Source organism: Callorhinchus milii, unplaced genomic scaffold, assembly GCF_018977255.1.
Source record: "Callorhinchus milii isolate IMCB2004 unplaced genomic scaffold, IMCB_Cmil_1.0 Scaffold3, whole genome shotgun sequence".
Taxonomy (NCBI): domain Eukaryota; kingdom Metazoa; phylum Chordata; class Chondrichthyes; order Chimaeriformes; family Callorhinchidae; genus Callorhinchus; species Callorhinchus milii.
Window position 1 is genome coordinate 88,612,149 of NW_024704744.1, and position 23,661 is coordinate 88,635,809.

Genomic DNA, 23,661 nt, shown 5'->3' on the forward strand with positions numbered 1-23,661 from the left:
ATACTTACCCGGACCAAACTCCGTACCCACATGTCACCAGTTCTGGCCAAGCTCCACTGGTTCCCCATCACCGAATGGATCAACTTCAAGATCCTCACACCTTGTGTTCAAATCCCTTCAGTATCTGGCATCTCCCGACCTCTCCGTCCACCACCCGGCTCCTCCGCTCAACTGGTACCGGCCTCCTGCTCGTCCCTGGCACCCTCCGCCCCACCATCGGAGGTCTCGCTTTCAGCCACTACGCCCCGAAACTTTGGAATTCTCTCCCTCAATCCCTCCACCTTGCCCCTCTCTCCCCTTTTTCAAGTCTCGCCTGAAACCTTTCCTCTTCGACCGTGCTTACGGTCACCTCCCTGTCCCAGCCCCCGGCAGGGGGTCAAGCTCTGTCACTGTTAAGCGCTCTGAGATGTTGTTATAAGTAGTGCATTACATAAGTAATAAATAAGTAGTGCATTTCTGCAAATTTGGTAGAAACCCGTGTACTCCGGGGTGGGGGGGTGGGGGGAAGCAGCATCTTGGAATCCTGTAGCTCAGTGGTTAGAGCACTCGCCTTGCAAGCGAGACACCTGGGTTCAATTCCAGGCAGGGCGAAACCTTGGGCAAGTTTCCTTACTCCACACGCCTAATAATAATCCCTCCAAAACAAAAAGCAATAATAAATTGGTCACTTCAATCCACGACTTTTTGTGGGACACTGCTATGCGCAAGTGGCTGCCGCGTTTCGCCCACAAATATACGGTCAATTCACTTTACAGTCTATTCTGTGAAGCGCTTTGAGATGTGGAGAAGACGTGAAAAGCACTATTATCAAGTGCAAGGATTATTATTATTATTATTATTATCTTGTGCGTCAGATTTTAGAGTTGACATTGCACATGTTGATTTAGCATTATTTGGGAGTTTGTGAACCTGAAGGGTTCATACACAAAGCATACAAACCGCATTTCTATTTTCGTGCAGGTCTTCAGCCACACAATAACTACAGTTTCACAGTAACTGCGTGCACTTCAGCGGGATGCAGCACCAGTCAGCCTGCAACAAGCAGAACGTTGCAAGCTTCACCACAAGGTATGAGAGACAGCTGCAGGGCTAATTTAATTTCTATTTACATTATGTAGATGTTAATTCTTGACAGACTTCGACAAATGCAGGTGTTTCTGCACCTTGTGCAGCAGATTTTAAAAAACGGTAATGATCCAATGAGAAAGCTTCTTCCTTCCGACCAATTCAGTTTCATATATTTTATATTTTGTGTACGTAAGTCACTGATCAAAGCATATTTCATGTTTGAATCTATACAATGAATACCATCAAGCTATTTGACCTTGGGATGTCACACCGAGCTCTGCCATTCAAGCTCAATCACCAGCAGAAATCACATCACACAAGATCGGAAGATTGATTCAAATGAAGAAAGCCCTTTGGCCCATCTGATCTCATCCTTCCAGAATACCGTGTCCCTACCAACCTCCAAACACAATATCAGGCTGTTTTTGGAATGAGTTCAGGCTCCTGGCCTCAACCAGTTGTTATTTACTCTCCGTAAAGAAATACTTCCTGGTGTCTGTCCTGAAATTGCCTTTTAAAACCCTAACCCTGTGACCTTTTGTCCTCATGACTTAGTTATTGTTATGACTTTAATTTCTCAATCCCACTTACGATGGTATATATCTCTTTCAGATCCACTTTGAGATATCTCTTTTCAAGAATGATAATCAGTGGATAGCAAGCAGCAGCAGGATATTTTCATTGTTAAACAAGGGCAACTCAGGTTATATATGAAGTCTCTTCCTTCTGTCTGAGACCTGGTGACTTAGCACAAATCACAAGGTTGAACCTGTGATCTTCCAGGTCTAATATGTCTCAATTTCACTGTACCTATTGGCCTTTGCAAATTGTCCCATCGTAGAAACATGCAATAAAGTTTGCATTTCTGGTTACATATTGGGGAAGGGGGAAGAAATGATTTGCAGGATTCACAAGAGAATTGGCAAAATGATTCCTGTACCTTTCACACATCAGCCAACTCTCAGTCCTACTGATCATTTGCATATTTGAGAATTTTCATGATTTTCATGATTGACATTGATAGCGTTTCAACCTGTTGATTAAAACTTGCGGCTAACAAATTCGGTTGGTTCTTTAATAAAATAAAAAAGAATGACTTGTTTTCGGCAGGGATCTGGCCAAAGCCCTGTCATGTTATAGTGAACTCCTCCACTGTAGAACTTTACTGGACAGAGCCAGAGAAACCAAACGGGATCATTACACAGTTCCGCTTGCTGCGTGATAATGCCGTCATCTACACTGGTACACGCAGAAATCGTAATTACACAGATGCTGGCTTACAGCCCGACACAAGGTAAAACGTTTGCAGATCTTTAACAGGCTTTTAAGAGGTGATTATTGGTGATATCCAATCTGTAAGAGTGGTCTCAAAGATTATTTTGACTTGCTTTAAAAAGCCGAGCAGTGCTGATATTTAATCATTAAAACATTTTGAAAAATCTTTAAGGGAGCTCTTAAAAGACAAATATTGGTGATATTCAATCAGCTTCTGTCCATTGCGACTCCTCGTATTTATTGATATATTTTAATGATTGTACTTTATGTCAGCTCTTCTTTTGTCTTTCCTTATGTCCTAGCAGGAATTAGACAAAAAAAGCTATTGAGCTATATGTGAATGAAATGCAAAGACAAAGCCATTCCTTCACTGATATAGGGCTAAAATTTGCAACATTTCTGGGTGTTCTAAAATGCCACAAACTTACCCATACTTGTTTTAATGGAAAGTGCTTAACTTGAAAAGACAGTCACAGACCATCAGGACATCATTTAATCATAGTTATTGCAGTTGTTCACATTAGAGAAGCTAAATTAATTCTCAGACGGAAGCAGGACGTGATGAGCCGAAGCAGAGTATATAACTTTCATTTTATTCCACTTTATTTTCCTCAGATATGTGTACCAATTGGAAGCCAGCACAGGAGGAGGGAAAAACAGAAGCAAAAATTATGTTGTTCAGACACCCATCTCAACGCCAGAGCAAATTCCAGCTCCTTATAATGCCTCAGTGAATAGTTCATATTCACTATTTGTAGCCTGGACTCCACCTGGTACAGTTAATGTCTGCATGTGCACCTGGTTACTTTTTGTATTGCTATTGTCACATTTTGGGGAAGGGAGACGGGAGAAGCTGCATTTTTCATAATATTTGAAATAATCCTAATTCCCATGAGAATTTACAATCCTGCATAGACACAGTTGGGCCCATGTTATAATGTGGGGTTCGTAAAATCAGATTGTGCTTTATAACATGTCCTGTTGTAGTGCTTCTGTGAAGTCAGATAGCCCATGATGTCACTGGTGTTGTTCATTTTGCTGGGCTATACAAAAAGCCAGCCAGTCAGTGGAGACTGCTCTCACAGGCATTTCCAGCAGGAGCTGGGAAGCCACTGATACTGGGAGGTCCTTTGCACCAGCGAGCAAGTACAGGAAGCACCTCACACTACCTGTAACCTGTAGGTCCATGGTGTAGCCAGTGGTATCTCTGAACCTACAATAGATTCAATAATAACTTTCAAAACGAAATGGATATATACTTGCAAAGAAAAACTTTGCAAAACTCTGGGGTAAGAGCAGGGGAGTGGGATTAATTGGATAGCTCTTTCAAAACTCTTTCTACTGGCATGATGGGATGAATGGTTTCATTCTGTGCTGTAGCATTCAATGAGTTGGAGTCCTGTAGCTCAGTGGTTAGAGCACTCGCTTTGCAAGCGAGACACCTGAGTTCAATTCCAGGCAGGTCAGGGCGAAACCTTGGGCAAGTTTCCTTACTCCACACAGAGCCTAATAATAATCCCTCCAAAAACCAAAAATAATAATAAATTGGTCATTTTCAATCTACGACTGTTTGTGGGACATTGCTGTGCGCAATTGGCTGCCGCGTTCGCCCACAAATATACAGTCAATTCACTTTGCAGTGTGTTCTGTGAAGCGCTTTGGGACGTCCTCCCGACGTGAAAAGCGCTATATCAAATGCAAGGATTATTATTATTATTATTATTATTATGATTCTATTCCAAAAAACAGTTATCAGTCTCCAACTGTAATGCGTTTTCACTGATATTCATGTAATTTATCAACTATCTACGACTAAAATGTCTTGAATCTAAAATCTGTGCCTAGCTTGACATATCCAATAATATGACAATGATCCAAGAAGAATAGATCTGGTCTTAACCTAAAGAAACCATCATCTAAATGTAATTTAAGGTGTATTTTCTATACATTTTATATGCATGTCGGCACACATTAAGCGAATCGTTACACTTGATGAATTAATTAATTCTAAGGCAGTAAGTACTGACCTGGTAAGCATCTAAAATAAATGACAAGAACCTCAATTCGACACAAAATAGTGAGATTAAGGTTTGGCGCTAAGACTGCTGTGCGCAATTGGCTTCTATGTTTTGCCCACAAAATACACAGTTACTACACTTTGTAGTATATTCTGCGAAGCGCTTTGAGATGTCTCGAAGATGTGATATATCAAATGCAAGGATTATTATTATTTTATAAGACAGAACAAAGATGAATGGGATCATTGTGAGACTGGAAATGATAAAACTTGCACTTATATAGCTCCCTCCAAGCAGGGTAGCGTCGCAGAGGCTTAACACGGATACTGCACACACACTACCAAATTATCCAAGTAACTTTTTAGAGAATCGCTTTTTATGTTTGAATAAAAGAGCAGTTTAAAATCCATCATTATTTCTCCTTCAGTCAGTGTTACACGTTCGGCATGATTCAGGTTAATTTCCTCCCCGCCATTGTCCACGGATCTTTGAGGATGATGCATCCGCGATGGCATTTTTTTAATCAAGAAAGTTAAATAATTTAACTTTCTCCATTTATAAAGATAAAGTAATAATCAACCTGCTCTCTGCATACATTTCAACCTCATAAATCTTGAATTAACGATCCATGCTTCATTGTTCTGAATAATGAAAAGGGTCAACACAGGGAATACTAACAAACTACTAACGCTTGGCTCCTTGGACAGAACTAGAATGATGAGACTCACATTGAATACAAGGATACACATTCTAGATGGAAGAAATATAATAGTAATTCTCTGAAAAATAAAGTTCAAGTTACATTAAACTGCATAACTCAACATCCCCAAAGAGTATTTGAATTAAGCAGACTTCAAATCATTTATTTTTTAGGAACCAACTGCACACAAGTTAGCTTGCCTGCTTATGGGGGTTATTATGGCAGAATTAATTGCTCATTGTACATTAAACTGCAAACTGGGAGCTGTTGTACAATAGTATTACAGTTATAAAGACAACAACAATAACAGCAAATGCATTTATATAATGCCTTTTATGCCAGGATGACATGCCAAGGCACTGGACAGTAAAGGGTTTGCACCCGAGCTGGGGGTTGGAATTAAGAGGGGTGGAGGGCAAGGCGAGTTGGGGTGGGAGAATGACTGAAGTCATAGTTAAAGAGGAAGGTCTTGAGATGAGCCTTGAGGAAGGCAAGGGAGAGGCAAAAACATTCCGAGAGAGTTCGAGAGGAGGCAGAGAAACGCTCAAGGCCCAACCGCCGATGGTGAGGCGGGAAGGGCGGGGGACATGGAGCAAGCCAGTGCCCGCCATGCAGAGGGAGCAGGAAGGTTGGTAAGGTGTTAGATGGTTGCAGAGATATGGAGGAGGAAGAACGTGGAGGACTTTGAAAGTGAGGACGAGGATCTTAAACTTGATCTTTTGGGGGATGGAGAGCCAGTGAAGCTGGGCGAGGATGGGGATGATCGGCTTCTGAGCTTGGTGTGAGGGAGAACATGAGCTACAGAGTTCTGAATAATCTGTAGCCTGTGGAGTTGGGAAGTCTAGCGAGCAGGGAGTTAGCATATTCAAGCCTGGAAATGAGGAAAGCATGGATGAGGATCTCAGTGGTCTTCGGCGCGAGATAGTGGCGGAAACAGGCAATGTTACAGAGCAATATTGTTGTTATTGTTAAAGCTATCAAGAAGAAAAGTTTAGCTATATGATAGGAAAGATATTCCCCCATGTCCTGTGTTCAGTGTCAGCACCAAACACTTCCAAGTCAAGTGTAACACTAAATGTTCTTACTCAAAGAAGCCATGGCAATAGTTGGCATGGGATGTAAAAGAAATCACACTTCGTGCAACACAGGAAGTTTTTCTGAGGTTCCGGTTTAGGGACAAAATAGAGGGAATTTTAATCTGACATGTTAAACCAGACCTGACAGTGCTTTCCAGGTGATAAAAGTGTTCCACTCACCAACATTAGCACCTTGGACCTTGATAGAAGCAAAACAATTTACCAGCAACCAATTTTCAAAATAATAAAAATAAAATGTTATCCAGTAAATGCTAAAACAGGTTTTAAAACCTCTATTTTGAGCCACCAGATTTATCTCTCTCACTCACTCACTCACTCACTCGAAATAGCTGATTCAATGAAAATTTTCCCATTCAGTTACCTGTATGAATGGAATTTTGAGACCTGCGTTGACTCTAGTTACTGACTCACCCTCCAGTCACTGACTACAACCAATGAAATATTGAGGGCTTCATCCGTCCACATATCCACATACCCATCAACTCAGAATATTAAAAAAAAACTTAACAGTATGCTAATGCTTACATGATACAAAGTTATTAAGAGTCAGGATGATACAGGGAATCCTGCATTCCTTTCACACGCCATGATTTTGAGGTTCAGCCAGAAGAGACAAGCTAAAACTTGGGTGCTCCATGAACTGCCAAAATACATTCTCATTCACATTGGCTGGCGTCATTTAAAGCTCAGAAGCCATTTCACCTCATTTGCTCTTTGAAAGAGCAATCCGTTCAGTCCTTTCACCTGTCTTCTTCCCCCTTTTTTTTAAGATATCCATCTGGTTCCCTCTTGAAAACTTCAATCCTGCCACAACCATTGCATACTACAGGGTATTTCACATCCTGACAACTTTCTGTAAAAAAAATCCTTCTAATGCTCCTCTAGTCACTCATCAACCAGTGGAAATAATTTCTCCCTATAGCTTCTATCAAAACCCTTCATAATATTAAAGTCCTCTATCAGTTTCCCCTCAATCTTCTGTGTTCCAATGAAAGTAGATCCAGTTTCTCTAATCTCTACTCATAGCAGCAAACAATTATCAGGTATAAGTTTACTACTAATGTCTCAAACAGTGAGACATACTCCTCCCCCGCCCAGCAATAAAACTAACATTAAAATTTTCTGATCTGAGGATCAAATGAATACTTGTGCTGATCTGAATGGTGAAATTCATTGCAAAATTCATTCTTGGCTTTCTCAGCTTTCTCTAGTACATTGTTGGCCGTAATGGCATCAGGGTGTATATATATAATATATATATATATATACACACACATATATATGCACATGCTTTTACCCCTTGTCATAACTGTCGAATGTTAGAAATCTGTAACCTAACTCTTTATCAGTCCCTTTCTCATGAGAGGTTGTTGCGAGGAATGCTCACTCCTCTAGCCTACTTTGCTGAGCACTGCTAGTAAACTGATCATTATTTTGTACTCTCTCTTTCTTCATTTGCAGGTGTTTTCAACACCAGCGTCCTTCTGATGTATTCCGTTACGTTAAATCTAGGGACTGACCAAGCAATAATTCGACCTGCAGGCCAAGCCCAGTTTTTGTTGGTGGAGGGATTAAATCCATTTACAGATTATGAGATAAGGATTCAGGCATGTCAGTCAGGTAAGTCAGACAGAGGTGCTTTGTTTGTTGTATAATATATCAAATATTTTTTAATAATATTGTTTATTGCTGGGGCGGGTGGTGGGGTGGGGGGGGTACGAGGGTAACAATAAAGTCTAGCTGTTTGAGACAGTAGTAGTTTTAGGCTTCTTTGGACTTAACTACATATGTCACCTTGCAAACTGAAATCAGTGATGGATTCCATCCATTATTACAATTTGCTCTACAGTTGTACAGATCTACAATTACGATTTGCTAAGTATTATTGGTGGTCCAGTTGGTTAACATACAGTTCTGCATTTTGATGTTGATACAAATACCAATATTACAGTCATAAAGCTGTTCAAATATCAGAATAGGTTACTCACATAGCAATCTTAACCTACCATCCTCATCCTCACCTACAAGGCCATTCACGGCCCTGCTCCCTCCTACCTCTCCGACCTACTATTCCCCTACTTACCTGGCCGTACCCTCCTTTCCTCTGGCTCCAGTCTGCTTCACATCCCCCGCCCCAACCGCCCTACCATCGGTGGCCGGGCCTTCAGCCTCTCAGCCCCTAGGCTCTGGAACTCCATCCCTCAGTGCCTTCACCTTGCTTTCTCCCTTTCCTCCTTCAAGGCCGGTCTCAAAACCTTTCTCTTCAACCGTGCCTTCAGCTCCCCTCTCGACTCTCTACCCCCTCCTCGCTCCCTCCCTTCCCTCGCCTCCCCCTGACCATTTCCCCCCTGCTCGGGTCCCGACCCAATTGTCCAGCGCCTTGGGACGTCCTCCCGACGTGAAAGGCGCTCTATAAATGAAACCTTATTGTTGTTGTTGTTGTACCAATAAAATCACCATTTCAAATGATATTGTGCAATATCACATTGTTGAGACATCTCAGAAAACAGGATTTACTGTAAAGAACAGTGGCTATGCACTTTATAGGTGAATACAGCAGCCAGTTTGCACACAAGAATATCCCACGAACAGCCTTGAAGTGAATAGCCAATTTTATTGGGAGATTGTTGGCCCGGACACCATGAGATACTCCCTCTAACTATGGATCATGCCATCTGCTTTCTTCTGCCTTATTGTTCCTGTCATGTTGAATGTACTTTTAACTTTGACATATTTTGCATACAAAAGTGTTTGAGAAAACTGGCTTTACAGTCAATGAAAAATAGACACCCAGTGATAAGCACAACAAAATGAGAACTAGATCACTCCGAAATGCTACATTGCACCAGAAACTTGAAGGAGGGGTTGCATCCCTGCACAACTATCACATCTCGATGAGTAACCTTGTCCACAGCATTGTAAAGTCACACTAAACATTCCAGTGGAAATTTACCACGCACTTTGAACTGGCACCCAACTTTCATTTATAATTTGTATGTAATTTAAAAGCATTTCGGAATTTCAGACTTAACTTGCAAGGCAATCTTTCACAGTTCTTAACAAGGAAAAAGCAAACATGATCTTGTGTTGATCATGAAGGCGTCACAAAAAAAACAGGAGGATATTACTTTTACATGTTTCAGTGCCCGTGTGGTTTCCTATCTCCATTCAGTGAAAAAACACAATAGTTCCTCTTGCCTTGTGCAGACTCTTGAGCTGAAATACAGCTCAAGATTTACACTGTCAGTTGTTACTGCAGGCTTGCCAGTAGTAGTGGAGTTTACAGTAGTGCCCACATTTATGGTACTTGTTCATTTTAGTGCTCCTCTGGTGATTTGGGAATTTACTATGCATTTACTGTGGTGCAGGTTGTAAAGCTTATTGCTGCACTGGTCAACAGGCTAGGTCATTAAATCTAATTCTATTCAATCCAATAGTAGCAGCAGCAGCAAATGCCATAAGATATCAATTTAACCATGCTGGCCTCTCTGAAGTCCTGAATACAATTGATTGCACCTACGTTGAACTTACAGATTGTTTAATTGAATAAAATAATTTGTTGTTATGGGAAATATTTTCATTCCATGAATGCTCAGCTAGTTTGCAATGTGAAGAGTTTTCACACATGTGTTTGATCCACATGTCAATTGCAGTTATTCATACTTTGGATGAACTTCATCGAGTGTCATAATAATAACAATAATCCTTGCATTTGATATAGCGCCTTATCACATTGTTAAGATGTCTCAAAGCGCTTCACAGGATATACTGTAAAGTGCATTTGCTGTGTATTTTGTGAGGGTAACATGCATGAGTAATGTCCCACAAACAGCCATGGATTGAGTGAACAATTTTATTTTGGGGGAATATTGGCCAGAAACCAGGAGAAATTCCTTTCTCTTTTCAAATAATGCTAACGGATTTTTAACATCCACTTGAACAGGCACATGGGACCTTGGTTTAACGTCTCATCCAAAGGATGGCACTCCTGACAATGAAACACACCCCAGTACTGCATTGGAGTGTCACCTTATTCTATGTGATTCCAAGTCCTGACGTTGCTTGAACCCACAGCCTTCTGATTCAGAGAGTGCTACCACTGCACAACAGTATAATAATAGTAGCGGCTTCCCGAATGGCCAAGCGAGTAAAGACACCATTCAGATTAGCAAAGCCTGAAGGTTCGCTTACCATTCCTTTCTAAGATAACTGAACTCAGCCAGGGAAAACAGCAGAGCTGGAACGAATGGTCTTTGTGTTCTTGGGTTAAAGAGGGAAGTAAATAAGCCAGGTTTCCCACTCCTGATTGCTATGTACTCATCAAGCAATGTCAAGAGGACACTTGGCTGTGATATAGTCCACGGTTGAATAGTTTCTGCAACACTTACTATGCAGACCTAACATGATAAATAGGCTGAGGTATTGGAAGGTCCCTGGCTCCCGTAGCATAATTGAAGAACAAGGGCATTGTCTTTAGGAGATGAGGAGTGAAGAGAGAAGAAAATGGGCAAAATCATTAGAAAGTAACAATGGGAGTCAATAAGCAAATAAGTTACAATTCTTGATCTCCCATCATTTTTATCCAAGCAGCATAATGATTTTTTAAAATGTATAATAATGCTTCTCGGATATTTTTTTCTTTGCTGGATCATAAATAAAAATCACGTCACTTCCACAAGATATCAATTATTGATAGATATCAAAATCACTATACTATAGAGGTCAGATTTGAAAAGTTCACTCACAATAGTTTGTCAATACATTGAAGACTATAGACTGAATGTAAATTGACTGTATGAGTATAGCAGTATTTTAGTGTGCCGTGCTTTCATCTTCCACCCTTTGAGTTTGAGGTCACTTTGTTCTGATACTCTTGCTCTAGGTGGATGTGGAGTTGGTGAACGTAAACACGTGAAGACAACCGAAGCCCCACCTCAGGGACAGAAGCCACCAGTTGTAACACCAGTTGGTTCAGTGGTCCTAGAAGTCAAGTGGTTTTGTCCTCAAAAACCTAATGGAATTATCACAAGTTACTTACTTTACAGGTAACATTTTTCTTAACCATTTTAGGATTTTTCCCTGGTGTTATTTTTGGATTATTGTTTATAGACTTACAGGCTTGAGACCGCAAACCTTCCTTGGCAATGGCTAATTACAATTTTCTTACTGTAATAATCTGTTGGTTTCACTTGATAGAAAATTTGGATTTCTATATTATACACTGTGGGAATGTTTGGATCAAAAGTATTATTGTGTAATGTATAGAATTTCCTTGCAATAGTTTGCAGATTATTTCTCTGTGAATTTACAAATAATATCCCCAGCACCTTTGCTCCTCTTCTGTGAATAAAAAATAATCCTTGTATTTCTTTGCATTTGATATCCTTGTATTTGACAGAGCGTCATATATCAAATATCAAATGCAAGGAATATAACACTACACTGATTTAATTTAGCCTCAGAGACACACCAGGAATTAAGAAAACTAAATTTCCACATTATATTGCAATTGACTTTATTTCTACGCTTGATTTTATCATCTGTACAGAATGCTCAAAAACATGTGTATCCACCAGAAAGGCAGCAATGTTATAAGTAAATTTCTTTTTGAATAAAATGTTGCTGAGCAAAAACTTCTTTGGATTTTCTTGGTGAGGAAAACAGGAGATTAACAGGTTCAATCTCTGGTCTATGCTGAGTTAGCCAATTTCAGCTGGTTTTGCAGTGTGGGTGCTGTGGTTTTGCTTCCTGAAGCTGAAGGGGGAGAAAATCAGTCACATTTGTCAGTATTTCATGCTGGAAGCACACACTCGTAGGTGTCAGATGAGGACAAGGTTAGTTTCAACTTAATCCCTCTTCAACCCACACCCCCCCCTCTCCCCCATAATAAGGCTTACCATAGCTCATTCAAGCTCAAACAATAATAATACTGGAGCACTGAGGTACATGTGGAATTGAACCACAACTTGGGTTAACTCCTTCAGAAAAGTTGAAGGAGAAAAATTAAAACAAGCAAGACTAAGATATAAGTTACCTGTTTTCCTATGCTATGATATTGTCACAGCCAAAATGATTTAATTATTATTGTTGAAACGTTTTCACGACTTCACGTAGAAACACATACCGTATTTTTCAAAACCTTGCTCACATTTTCATTGTATGGAGCTTGTGAGAAAGTACATTGGAGTTTTTTTCTAATCTGTCTGTGCATACTCCAGGAGCAATACATGTTTAAGGGCTGAAGCAATTAATTTGGTCTTGGGTTTGATTTGGCTGGAGGGAACAAAGGATCCCACCTACCTTGACTAATGGTTCCATTGGTTAGGGCTGCTATATCTTGCCTGGCTTCGGTTGTTGGCTTATTTCTCCTCCTGTTAATTGCTAGTTTAACGAATAATAATATGCTAATGTTACACTGCACTGAAAAGTAATTTCACTCATACAGCATAAAATTACAAAGAACAATTCATTAATTTGACTCATTGATACGTGACAGCACTATTCCTAGCTTACATTTGCAGTATCTGCATTGAAATGCAGTCGAGTGATTGGCAACGACAAAGGTTTTGATGGATTGGAAGGTTATGTTGAATTTTCATTACAAAATATAAAGCATCTCTTCAAAGAACAGAGTTGTTTCATATATCTAAAGACCAGTCAAATTGACTCATCTTAGACTTGTTTCTTATAGTCACAGTCTTACAGTTTCACCTACAAAATGTACAGTCAATTCACTTTACAGTATATTCTGTGAAGCTCTTTGAGACGTCTCGAAGACGTGAAATGGCGCTATGTCAAATCCAAAGATTATTTTTATTGTAGTTATTAGTTACAGCGGCAACCTTGTGCTGCAAACACCATGGTTTTACCCCAACAACTCTGCCATGAATGCAAAGAGCTCAGAAGCATAGAAGAGAATAAAAAAATCATTGTGACTGATAAAAAATAAAGGTTGAGTGGCTCTTCTATAGTGTGGTGTGATGAGCAGTTTCATTAACATTGTAAAAGATTGTTTACTGCTTGTCAACCTTGGATTTCCTTATAAACACCTTCATGTACGTTAACCAGTAAAACAGCTCTGCATTAGTTTGCTTAGGGGTAATTTTTTTTATTATTATGGAGAAAGGTAGTGCAAAATTAACTACACTATACACCAGTTAATTAATATTCTGTTAATAGGAATGTTCATTTAAATGGAACATTTGCTAAGGCATGGATTTATTCTCCACATAATCTGCAGTGCTTGTCTATATAAAAAAAGCAAGGATTATTTTAGCCAAATCCTGAAGAAGGCCACCACAATGCTGGGAGTGGGGTGGGGTAGGAGGATAGCTCATTTAAGTGGCCCATATGACCATTCCTGGGGATAAGCATGAATGGGCATTATAATCAATAATAATAATCCTTGCATTTGATATAGCGCATTATCACATTGTTGAGACATCTCAAAATGCTTCACAGGATACACTGTAAAGTGAGTTGACTTTGTATTTTGTGGGCATTGGGTGAGGACAAGTGAGCCTTCATGAGAAAGCTCCCTTGGGCTCAAATAGTTGATTGACTGTCTATGTCAAGGCTCCTGCATGAATAATGGCCACATGGGCGAGTGGCAGTAGCACTGTACCCAAGTTAAAGGAAGAAAGATTAAAAACAAAACACCTTTCGGGAGAGGAGAGAAAAGTGAGAAAATTGGCAAGCAAAATCAAACAAAATGAAAGACTTCTATTGTACTAAACCTGAAAAGTACAGAAATGCTGTGCTTGGTTGTGTAGTTATTTATTCGAGACACAATCACAAAGGAATGAAATGTATGAAGCACTGCCTAGCTGAGTCAAAAGTAATAAACCTTCTGCTCAAATGACACAATCAAATCAAAATCATAATTGTACCCTGTTGGATTCCTCTGTGTACAGCAGAGTGTTGCTGACTGACATAGATAGAGAGTTGATTTTATTTAAAGTGTGATGAAAATGCTGCACTGGGCCACAAGATACAAATTTTATATTAGGTAATATCACAATGAATCACTTGCCAGTGATTTTAGTTGGAGTTTAAAGCCATTGCACAACCACAACAATATTAAATCTTTCTCTGATGGCAGTGACAAAAGCGTTTTTTATAATGACAGAACTAGGCTACTTGTTGGTAGTTTCTTTTCTATTTTCTAGCACATGGCTTTAATAGATGGAGTAATAAAGGAAATATATTTCAGTTAACATATTAGTGTTTACGCCACTGAAAATGCTTTCGCACTGCGTGCAAAGATGGATTAGTCATAGTTAAGGTGACACTGTCGGGAGAGGTTCCTGGTAACAACCATCCATCTACTGAGAGCTCAAACACAGGCTTGTCAGCTACTTGACGGCTAGCTTCTGACTATCTTCTTTGGGGAGAAGTAAGCAGGGGTTTCTCTGGGGTCGAGCTCGCTAAATGGTCACAAGTTCACAAGACTGGTTTGGATGAAGAAGGCCATATTCGGCTCATTGAATTTCAGCCTTCCAGAATACTCATCCGAACGGCCTTCCATCACAATGAGTTCAGTGTTCTGGCTTCAACCACTCTTCCTGGCAACTTGTTCTTGTCACTAATTACCCTCTGAGTAAAGAAAAGTTTCCAGGTAACTGGTGATAGACAATCGGGAAGTGAGCTGAAACTAGATATTCTATGAAATGGCAAATCATTCCTGCACATATCAGAATGCCACCTGACCAAAAATGAAGGTGCCACGATTTTACAAATAGGGTTTGGACTCACCAAAATAACAAGTTTTTAAACATTAAAATATCCGTTTGCCTATTAATAAAATAACCAATGTCTGGTTATAGCCCAGTTGCCAAAATGTATTGGCCCAGTGCAGCCAGTGAAATTCCCAGTGTAACTTCACTGCCAGTTTGTAACCACGTGGCTGTCTTTATTGCAGAGTGGAGTCCTGTAGTTCAGTGGTTAGAGCACTCGCCTCACAAGCAAGAGGACCTGGGTTTGATTCATGAGCAGGGTGAAATGTTAGGCAAATTTCCTTACTCCACACACCTCTGTTTACACGAAGCGAGAGCCAGGTTGTTAGTCAATTGGCGGATCGCTTTTCAGGGGGGAATAATCCCTTTTTTAAAAAATAATAATTTGGTCATTCAATCCATGACTATTTGTGGGACACTGCTGTGTGCAATTGGCTGCCGTGTTTCGGCCACATAGTATGCAGTCAATCCACTTAACAGTATATTCTGTGAAGCGCTTTGAGACGTCTCGAAGACGTGATAAGGGGCTATATAAAATGCAAGGACGATTATTATTAATTAGTTGGAGACAACACTGTTGTTACACGTCAGCTGGGCTTTGTGCTTTTGCTTCTACTCCAATTTTCAAACCAAAGGAGGCGTTCTTGCTTATGTTTATTTTAACCTCTCTTCTGCTGAAATCATAATTCTTGGTAACTTCAGTGTTTTCCATCAATAGTGTCTCCGCTTCTCCTTCCTACTAATTAGACAGTGACTAATGGCGAATCCTTTAGCTACCTTGAGTGACATATTGGTCAGTCTTCCCCCATCTCCAATCAACCGATTATTTCAGTGAATGTCCTGTAGACCTCTTTATCTCCTATTGCAACTTGGAGATAACTCTGAAACTCGCCCCGAAACTCTGGAACTTTGTCCCTCAATCCCTCACCTTGGCCCCTCCCTCCCCACCTTCAAATCCCACCTAAAGACCTTCCTCTTTGATTGTGCTTACGGTCACCTCATTTCCCCGCTTCTGAGCTCTTTAGAGTACCGTCTTATATCTGCATCTGCACAATATTCTCTGATAAAATCAGTTACAAATCAACTGAGTGAGATGGTCTTAAGAAATTATTTGGTGCTTTTCCATGGTGCATTTGCTACTTCTACTCCTTTTGATCCTTTTGTCTGTGCCAATGAAGTGCTATTATTCAAACTGATGTGGACATTTTTATATTTCATTCTTCTGGGACTGTCAGAATAAACATTGCATCTTAGTTCAATCCAATCTGCCATTCTGCTATCTCCAGTAAAACAAATTGCCCATGACACCTAAGTGTGATATCTCATGGTCTTAGCCTTAAGACCAGTGTGTTTTACATTTTTCAGATCATGCACAATTTGGAAAAATACAGACTCAATTTGAAACTTAATGTTCCTGTTGATGAAAAGGGGTACAGAAAACTAACTTCAAAATTAAGAACAAATTATGAATATTCTAAAATTCTGTCTGATCATGAATTTTAAAGCAATAATAATGATCCATATATTTGGTATAGTCTTTCACAACAGGAGGATATCTCAAAGCGCTTCACAGGATATACCGGACAGTAGAGTGACTTTGTGGTTTTTTTATGGACAAACACTGCAGCCAATTTGTGCATAGCAATGTCCAATAAACATCCATGGAATAAATAACCAATTTTATTTGGGGGATTGTTCATCTGGACACCAGAAGAGACTCCCTTCGCTTTTCAAGTAGTACCATGGGATCTCTAACATCTACCTGGACAGGCAGACACCTCATCCGAAGAACAGTATCTCCAACAATGCACACCATTGGAGTGTCAGCTTATCCTGTATGAAATCCAAGTCCTGACATGGGCTTAAACCTACATCGCTCTGGCTCAGCATGAAAAGTACTATGAAATGAGCCAGTTGACACAATGGTCTTAATGGTCATTATTATAATTATTAAATTATTATTATAATAATAACATTTAGTTTCTTAGGACTTGAGCTTACAGTGAAATAAAATATTAATGGGAGTGGGTCAGTTTTAAATTTGCTTCAACATTTTAACATAAGATTTAGTATTTAACATTTGTCCTCAACACAGAAGGAAAAAAAAGATCTTGCATTAAACAAATAAATTCATGTAAACCAATACTTCTAGAAATGAAGAGTTTTGTCAGTTAAAATCAAGTACTGTATTTACTTAACTTAATTTACTTATTTTTTTAAAAAGGCACAATGTTATTTTTTATAAATATACCATTCAATTCCTTTTAAAGCATCTAAATGTGGACACGGCTATTTATTTTCTTTCAACCGATCTATTTTCTGCCGAATTTACTCAGATGAAATAGAATAACCATTGTCACTTCTGGTTGGTTTGCAGACAGCCTTTTGGAACCCTGGAAGAACTGCTGATTTTTATTTGGTCCGAAGGTGCTTTGGAGTTTATAGATGCCTCAGACACGCTGCAGCCCTATACAAAGTACAAGTACCGTATTCGAGCGCGCAATTCCAAGGGATCTGTAGACAGTCTGTGGGCTTCTGTGCAAACCCTCGAAGCACTCCCTCAGGGCATGGCAGCTCCCTCTGCTCAAGCTACAAGCGCTTTCTCTGTCTTGTTAGACTGGACCGTGCCAAGTTCTCCCAATGGGGTTATTTCACAGTACCACATCGTCTACCAAGAAAGAAGAAATGATCCAACAATCAGCACATCCGCATTTACTACAATGACAGTGCCGGTAAGCCAAAGGGAAAATATCAAGGTAGTTTAACTTTTCCATCAATATTATTTTAATGCTTTTAATTTATAGTCTCCTGTAATGGGCCCTCTGCATATATATCCACCGTAAATGTGATGCATTACATTTGATCAGTATCCTTTTTGAACTTTATTTAAGGATAGGCCTTTAGGCTGAATGTGAGATTGCCTGTGGCGTGAATCTCCTTCTTTGTCTTATCTCTTTGTCTCAGTTTTCACAACTTGCCATTAGACACTAAAAAAAATCCAGACAGAATCTGACAAGACACGAAAAGAAACCTGCCATTTCTTGTTCAGAAACTGTAGCTATATAATAAAACTCAGGGTATTGATATGTGAAAACTGTCAAAGGACGAAACATTGATAATATACAACAGTTTGGCCCAGGAAAATTTAAGACCATTTATAACAGAGAACTGTTTAAAGTGGGTTATATTGCTCAGCTACACCACATTGATAGTGGAAACAAGGAAGTGTTCTTGGAAGATTATTTGCTATGCACATATTGAGATGTGAAAGTTTATCCCTGAGTGCTTTGTAATATTTAAGTTATTATAAGTGTTGAGAGGCGTTTTCGTGGAACCAAAGTCTTAACGAGGGTGCACCCGCAATGATCAGTTGGTAAAATAACAACCTACAACAACAACAACTTGCATTTATATAGCGGCCAGGGTGCTTCAACCGAGGATAAAACTGAACCGTGCAGACTCTGTGGGTGCACTTTTGATTCATGGTATGTGCTAAGTTAGCTCATTCCTACTGTGCAACAAAAGAGGTGCATTAAATTAGCTTTTGTTCTCTTGTGCTATTGAGAAAAATCAGACACAGTTTTTGCTCCTGATCACTATTCACAAAATCACAAGATTGGTTTGGATGAAGAAGGCCCTTTGGCCCATCTGATTTCACTCTCCCAGAACACCCATCCTACAGTTCTCCCATCACAGCATCAAGTTGCTTTTAAATTGAATCCAGTGTCTCGACCTCAACCTCTCATCCTGGCAATCTGATCCAATCATTAATTATCCTCTGAGTAAAGGAAAAAATCCTGGTATCTGTCCTGAAATTGCCCTATGCAACTCTAAACATATGTTCTCTCGTTCTACTGCCTTAGTGCACCATAAAGTATTGTTCCGGGTTTACTTATTCAACCCTATTTAAAATTGTAAACACCCCCATAAGGTCCCATTTAAGACATCCTCTCTCAAGACTAGCTTGTATTGGAGTTTCAGCCTAGACCTAGATGAGTTGAAAATTCCATCATGGGGCTTGAACCCAAAACGTTTTGACTTAGAGGCAAAAATGCTACCGACTGAGACAGGTTACATCTGAATGTGAAAGATGCATTTATGGGTGTCAGGTAAGGTCAGGAATGGGTAGATCTGTAATGCCTCTGTCACTCACTGCTAGCTTACACATGGAGAATACACACTGTGTCTTTGCATGCACATAGATCAGTTGCCCTCTGCAGGAGCATAAGTTTCTACCTACAGGAGAGGAGTGGTGGAGAAAATTAGAGGGAGAGAAAACCTAAAGAAAAATGACTAAGATGAGTGAAATAAGAGAGTGGGGAAGAAAACAATTTTGTAGAAATTGTAGCTAGTTTAACAGCAGCTGTCACTGAAGAAAGCTATCCCCTCTGTGATAGTAAGAAATGCATCTTAAGTTCATGAAGAAAATGGAGATTAGGATAAAATGTCAGTTAAAAAAGGACTTAAATATTCATAAAATAACAGAACCAGATGGAATGCATCCAAGAATACTTAAGGAAATGATGGTAGAAGTAAGGGAGCTGTGATTGAAATTTTCCACAGCTCATTAAATACAGAGTTAGCACAGGAAGATTGGAAAATAGCTAATGCTGTGCTACAAGTAACAAAAAAAAAGGTCAGAAGCATGATCCTGGGAGTTATAACTGTTATCGTAATGCCCACATTTGGAACAACATTGGAATTCATTATAAAGGAAGCAATTCCAATAAATACAACAGCAACTTGGATTAATATAGTACCCTTCACTTAAGAAAGCATCTCAGAACGCTTTGCAAAGATGGGCTTGGACATTGAGCAAGGGAGAAGGGGAAAGGGGGATAATAAGAGGAAAAATCTCCATATCAACATCAGCAATATGAAAGGCAAGTCATGCTTAAAAAATGTGTTGAAATTCTTCAATGAAGCAATAGAATTGGTACATTTTACAATGGTAATATAGTAGATTTCATGCATCTTGACGTTCGTATAATTTTGCAAGCAATCCCAAGGTATGAAAAAAATCCTCAGAGGAATGTATTAAAATAAGCTGTTGCTCTTTGATGTCCATTAACTGTAGTTTACTAGTGAAAAATCTTCACGTCCAGAATTGAGATGGGAGTTTAAATGGTAAGAATGGATGAACAAATACTGTGTAGAAAACAGATATATAGATATATTTTGTAAAGTGTATCCATTGTATCCATCCATTGAAAAGAGCAATTTTCTCATTCCATACAACCTACACTAATAATAGCATTAATAATACTGGGACCTAGATTTCTAGTCTGGATTGATATCCAATGGGCCACACATAGTTGTTTGAAAGAAGATACATTTAACAGATAAGAATTTCTCCGGCACTTTCATTGATGTAGAAGATAACTAGCATTTTAATAGAATTCACCCTGTAGTGACATGAAGTGTCATCACCTGCCCTACTTGGGGAAAGAACGGGAAAATTAGAAAGAGTAGATAGCTCCAGTGGGAAATAGACTTCTGTATTGAAATGTCTATGATTGCAAAGACGTCTCCAAGAGACAAACTTAAAGAATGAAACATTCACAATGAGGGATATCGGAGCAAATGTACAGCATTATCTATTGTAATGACCAGATAGCCATGCACACTCAAATCTTGTTCTGTAAATAGACAGCAAAGTGTATATCTTTGCAACATGTGGAGTCCTGTAGCTCAGTGGTTAGAGCACTCACCTTGCAAGCGAGACACCTGGGTTCAATTCCAGGCAGGGCGAAACCTTGGGCAAGTTTCCTTACTCCACACATCTAATAATAATCCCTCCAAAACAAAACAATAATAAATTGGTCATTTTCAATCCACGACTGTTTGTGGGACATTTCTGTGCGCAATTGGCTGCCGCGTTTCGCCCACAAATATACGGTCAATTCACTTTACACTCGATTCTGTGAAGCGCTTTGAGATGTCGAGAAGATGTGAAAAGCGCTATATCAAATGCAAGGATTATTATTTGATATTGTGTTGCAGTTCAGATGAGTTCAATTCCCAGCAGGCAAAACCTTTGGCAAGTTTCCTTACTCCACACGCCTGATAATAATCCCCCAAGAAAAAAACCAATAATAAATTGGTCACTTCAATCCACAACTGTTTGTGGGACACTGCTGTGCACAATTGGCTGCCGCATTTCGCCCACAAATATACAGTCAATTCACTTTCACGTGAAAAAGCGTTATATCAAATGCAAGGATTATTATTATTATTATTATTATTATTATTATTATTATTATTAACACTGTTCTCCTTTAAAAGAGACAGCTTCTAGGGTAGTAATCTCCAAAGACAGGAAGCTTATTCTGACTTCTATGCCAGAGTCCAGCGAATACAATATGAACATTGTAAGGTCTGGGGATGAGTGGACATTATGAATGGATGACCACATCTTCATGGTTCAAAGCTAATCAAATTTAATGGAGACTTCAGAGTTAGAACTCATCAGCTGTTATGGACAAGGGACCACTCTAACTGCTATATCATAACCAACTGCAGATAGTGGAGAATATCATTACGACTAGGGCTTAGTAGCTATTATTGGCAGGTGACAGCTTTATTGAAGTTCAGAGACCATTAACCCTGATGGAGTAATCATTGGACTACAGGTTAATTACCTTTATGGGCGAATAACTGCTCTGTTATGTGACTTCTAAGCACAGATTTAAGTATGAAAAATAATATTTAGTCTGTAATCTATCCCAAAAAAATCTTTACCATTGATCTGCATATTATAAACACATTTCCAACCGGTGAAGAATTTCGGAACTGGTAAAGTGATTTAAAAATTCTACAGCTCAATGAATGTTCAAAAGCTTTCAATGTCAGAAAGGCATTTCTGGAGTTTCAAAGCTTTTGAAATTTGCATTTCACTTTACATTGGCTGCACTAATCCAGAGTGTCAGTAATGCTGCAAACAGTTTTGATGGAATTTGCCCTGTAGTTCCATAGCGGATAGAGAGGAATGCCCAGAGTTCATTGGCACTGCTTGAGGAAAAGAGCAGGGAAATGTGATTTGATTCCTTCTTGATTTACAAGATGGTCAGTTTTTTATCTCGGCCTTAAATCTCAAGACGTTTTGCTCATTACAAAAAAATAGTTTCGTTCAGCGATCAACATAAATTTTAAATGAATCACAAGGTTAATTAAAAGGTGATCACTGAACATTTCCCCAATTTTAAACCTTGTAATTGTTTAAACACAATGCAGAAATGGGACTGCAAGCCTTAAAGGGATAGCAGAAAAATCTAGTGTAATACAGTGGCAATTTATTTTTTTTGTAACTGGATGATAATTGCGCTTTTTATATTTTCCCCTGAAGCCATAGCTGATGTAATGGCCAGATAGCCTTGCTTTGCTGGAACCTGGTTCATTTTTTTAAAGGATGGTATTGATCACCACTGAGCTGAGATTTCAAGCTCCATGCCAGATTGTTTGATTAATGGATTGGTTACTAGAAGAGGACTGAATGGGGATAGAAAATGCAGGCGGTCTGTACTGACTCTGTATATCCGTCAAGAAGTACACACCTCATTATAAAATGGTTATCAAGTATACATGAAAAATTAATTGGACTCGGTTTGATTCTGAAAAGAATCAGCTTTCAGCGCTGCATTCCCCAGAACTTTCCAGATGTGCTTTGGGGCCCCCAGAGAAGGAGCGATGGGAGATGTGTTAATACATCGTATTGATTGGATCAGGACCTCTGACAGTCATTTGTAGAGATACCATCTGTCTGCTGTTCACATTCCTTCACCAGAACAGGACGTGACAGATTATTAATCTCAACTCTTGAAGTATAGACAGTCCCCTTTCTGCTAAACTGCATTCCTATTCTGTAAGAGATGAAGCAGACCTGAAGGGTGCAAGAAATTAAGGTTATTACACAAATTGAGCCATATGGTACAAATATTGAAGTGAGAAAATTGCCAGGCAATAAAAATTGTGCTGGCTTCCTAATGGTGTAAATTACAGTTAACCATGGCTCTAATGATGTCCTTCTGCTGCATTTAACTACTGTTACATGAAGGACAATGTTTAAAAAATAAAAAAAACATGAATGCCAACAGCATGTGTAACAATCTGTTAGATTTACATTAGGAAAATTGTCAACAGTAGGTAAATAACTGTGTTAGCCAAGATACCAGAAGTTAGCAGGAATAAATAATACTGAAATCCAGTGTCGATCTTAACAATTAACCCTTTGTGGACTGATCATCTTTTGAAGCTTCAAAACACCGGTCATTGTTTTTTAAAAGGGTATATTTTTCATTTGCAGTTGTGAAAATGGTTTGGTAAGCATTAATGACACAGCATTTTGTGCACAAAAATACAACCATAAAGACACGATGCAAGTATGTATCATGTTTTTATGCTTGTGTTGTCATGTGGCAAGGATTGTAGTTACTTTCCTACTTGACCCTCTTAACCAGGAATCAGCGAATAGCTTATTTTCTCTCCAGTAATATGTTTTGCCAATTTATCATGGAGCTTGCTTAAATTTCCAACTTCATAGCTCATTACCTTTACATATTTTAAGAACATTGCCCTTTGGCACCACGCTGAGAAGGAGCTGTCATTCTGGTCAATCCTATGTCTCTCCCTTCAATGATAGAAAAGTCCTAATGTAGGTTAAGCTTGTAGCATGTAAGACGTGTGTCCAAGCAGTTCTTTTTCATGGTTTGGAGCATCCGGACATGCAGCGGAGGGGCTTCCTTCAGCATATTTGCAGTTCAGGACAAAGC

The 23,661-nt window shown here is 39.3% G+C and overlaps 1 protein-coding gene across 1 annotated transcript in view; it reads left to right on the top strand.

Annotated features, from left to right (window-relative positions):
* The window catches only part of ush2a (Usher syndrome 2A (autosomal recessive, mild)), a 370,702-nt gene that overhangs the window by 300,490 nt on the left and 46,551 nt on the right, over positions 1–23,661 (top strand). Inside the window, exons 59-64 of the mRNA XM_042333157.1 lie at positions 961–1,068; positions 2,179–2,362; positions 2,959–3,116; positions 7,620–7,778; positions 11,041–11,203; positions 17,271–17,625. Coding sequence (XP_042189091.1) covers positions 961–1,068; positions 2,179–2,362; positions 2,959–3,116; positions 7,620–7,778; positions 11,041–11,203; positions 17,271–17,625 — 1,127 coding nt within the window. The remainder of the gene's footprint in view (positions 1–960; positions 1,069–2,178; positions 2,363–2,958; positions 3,117–7,619; positions 7,779–11,040; positions 11,204–17,270; positions 17,626–23,661) is intronic.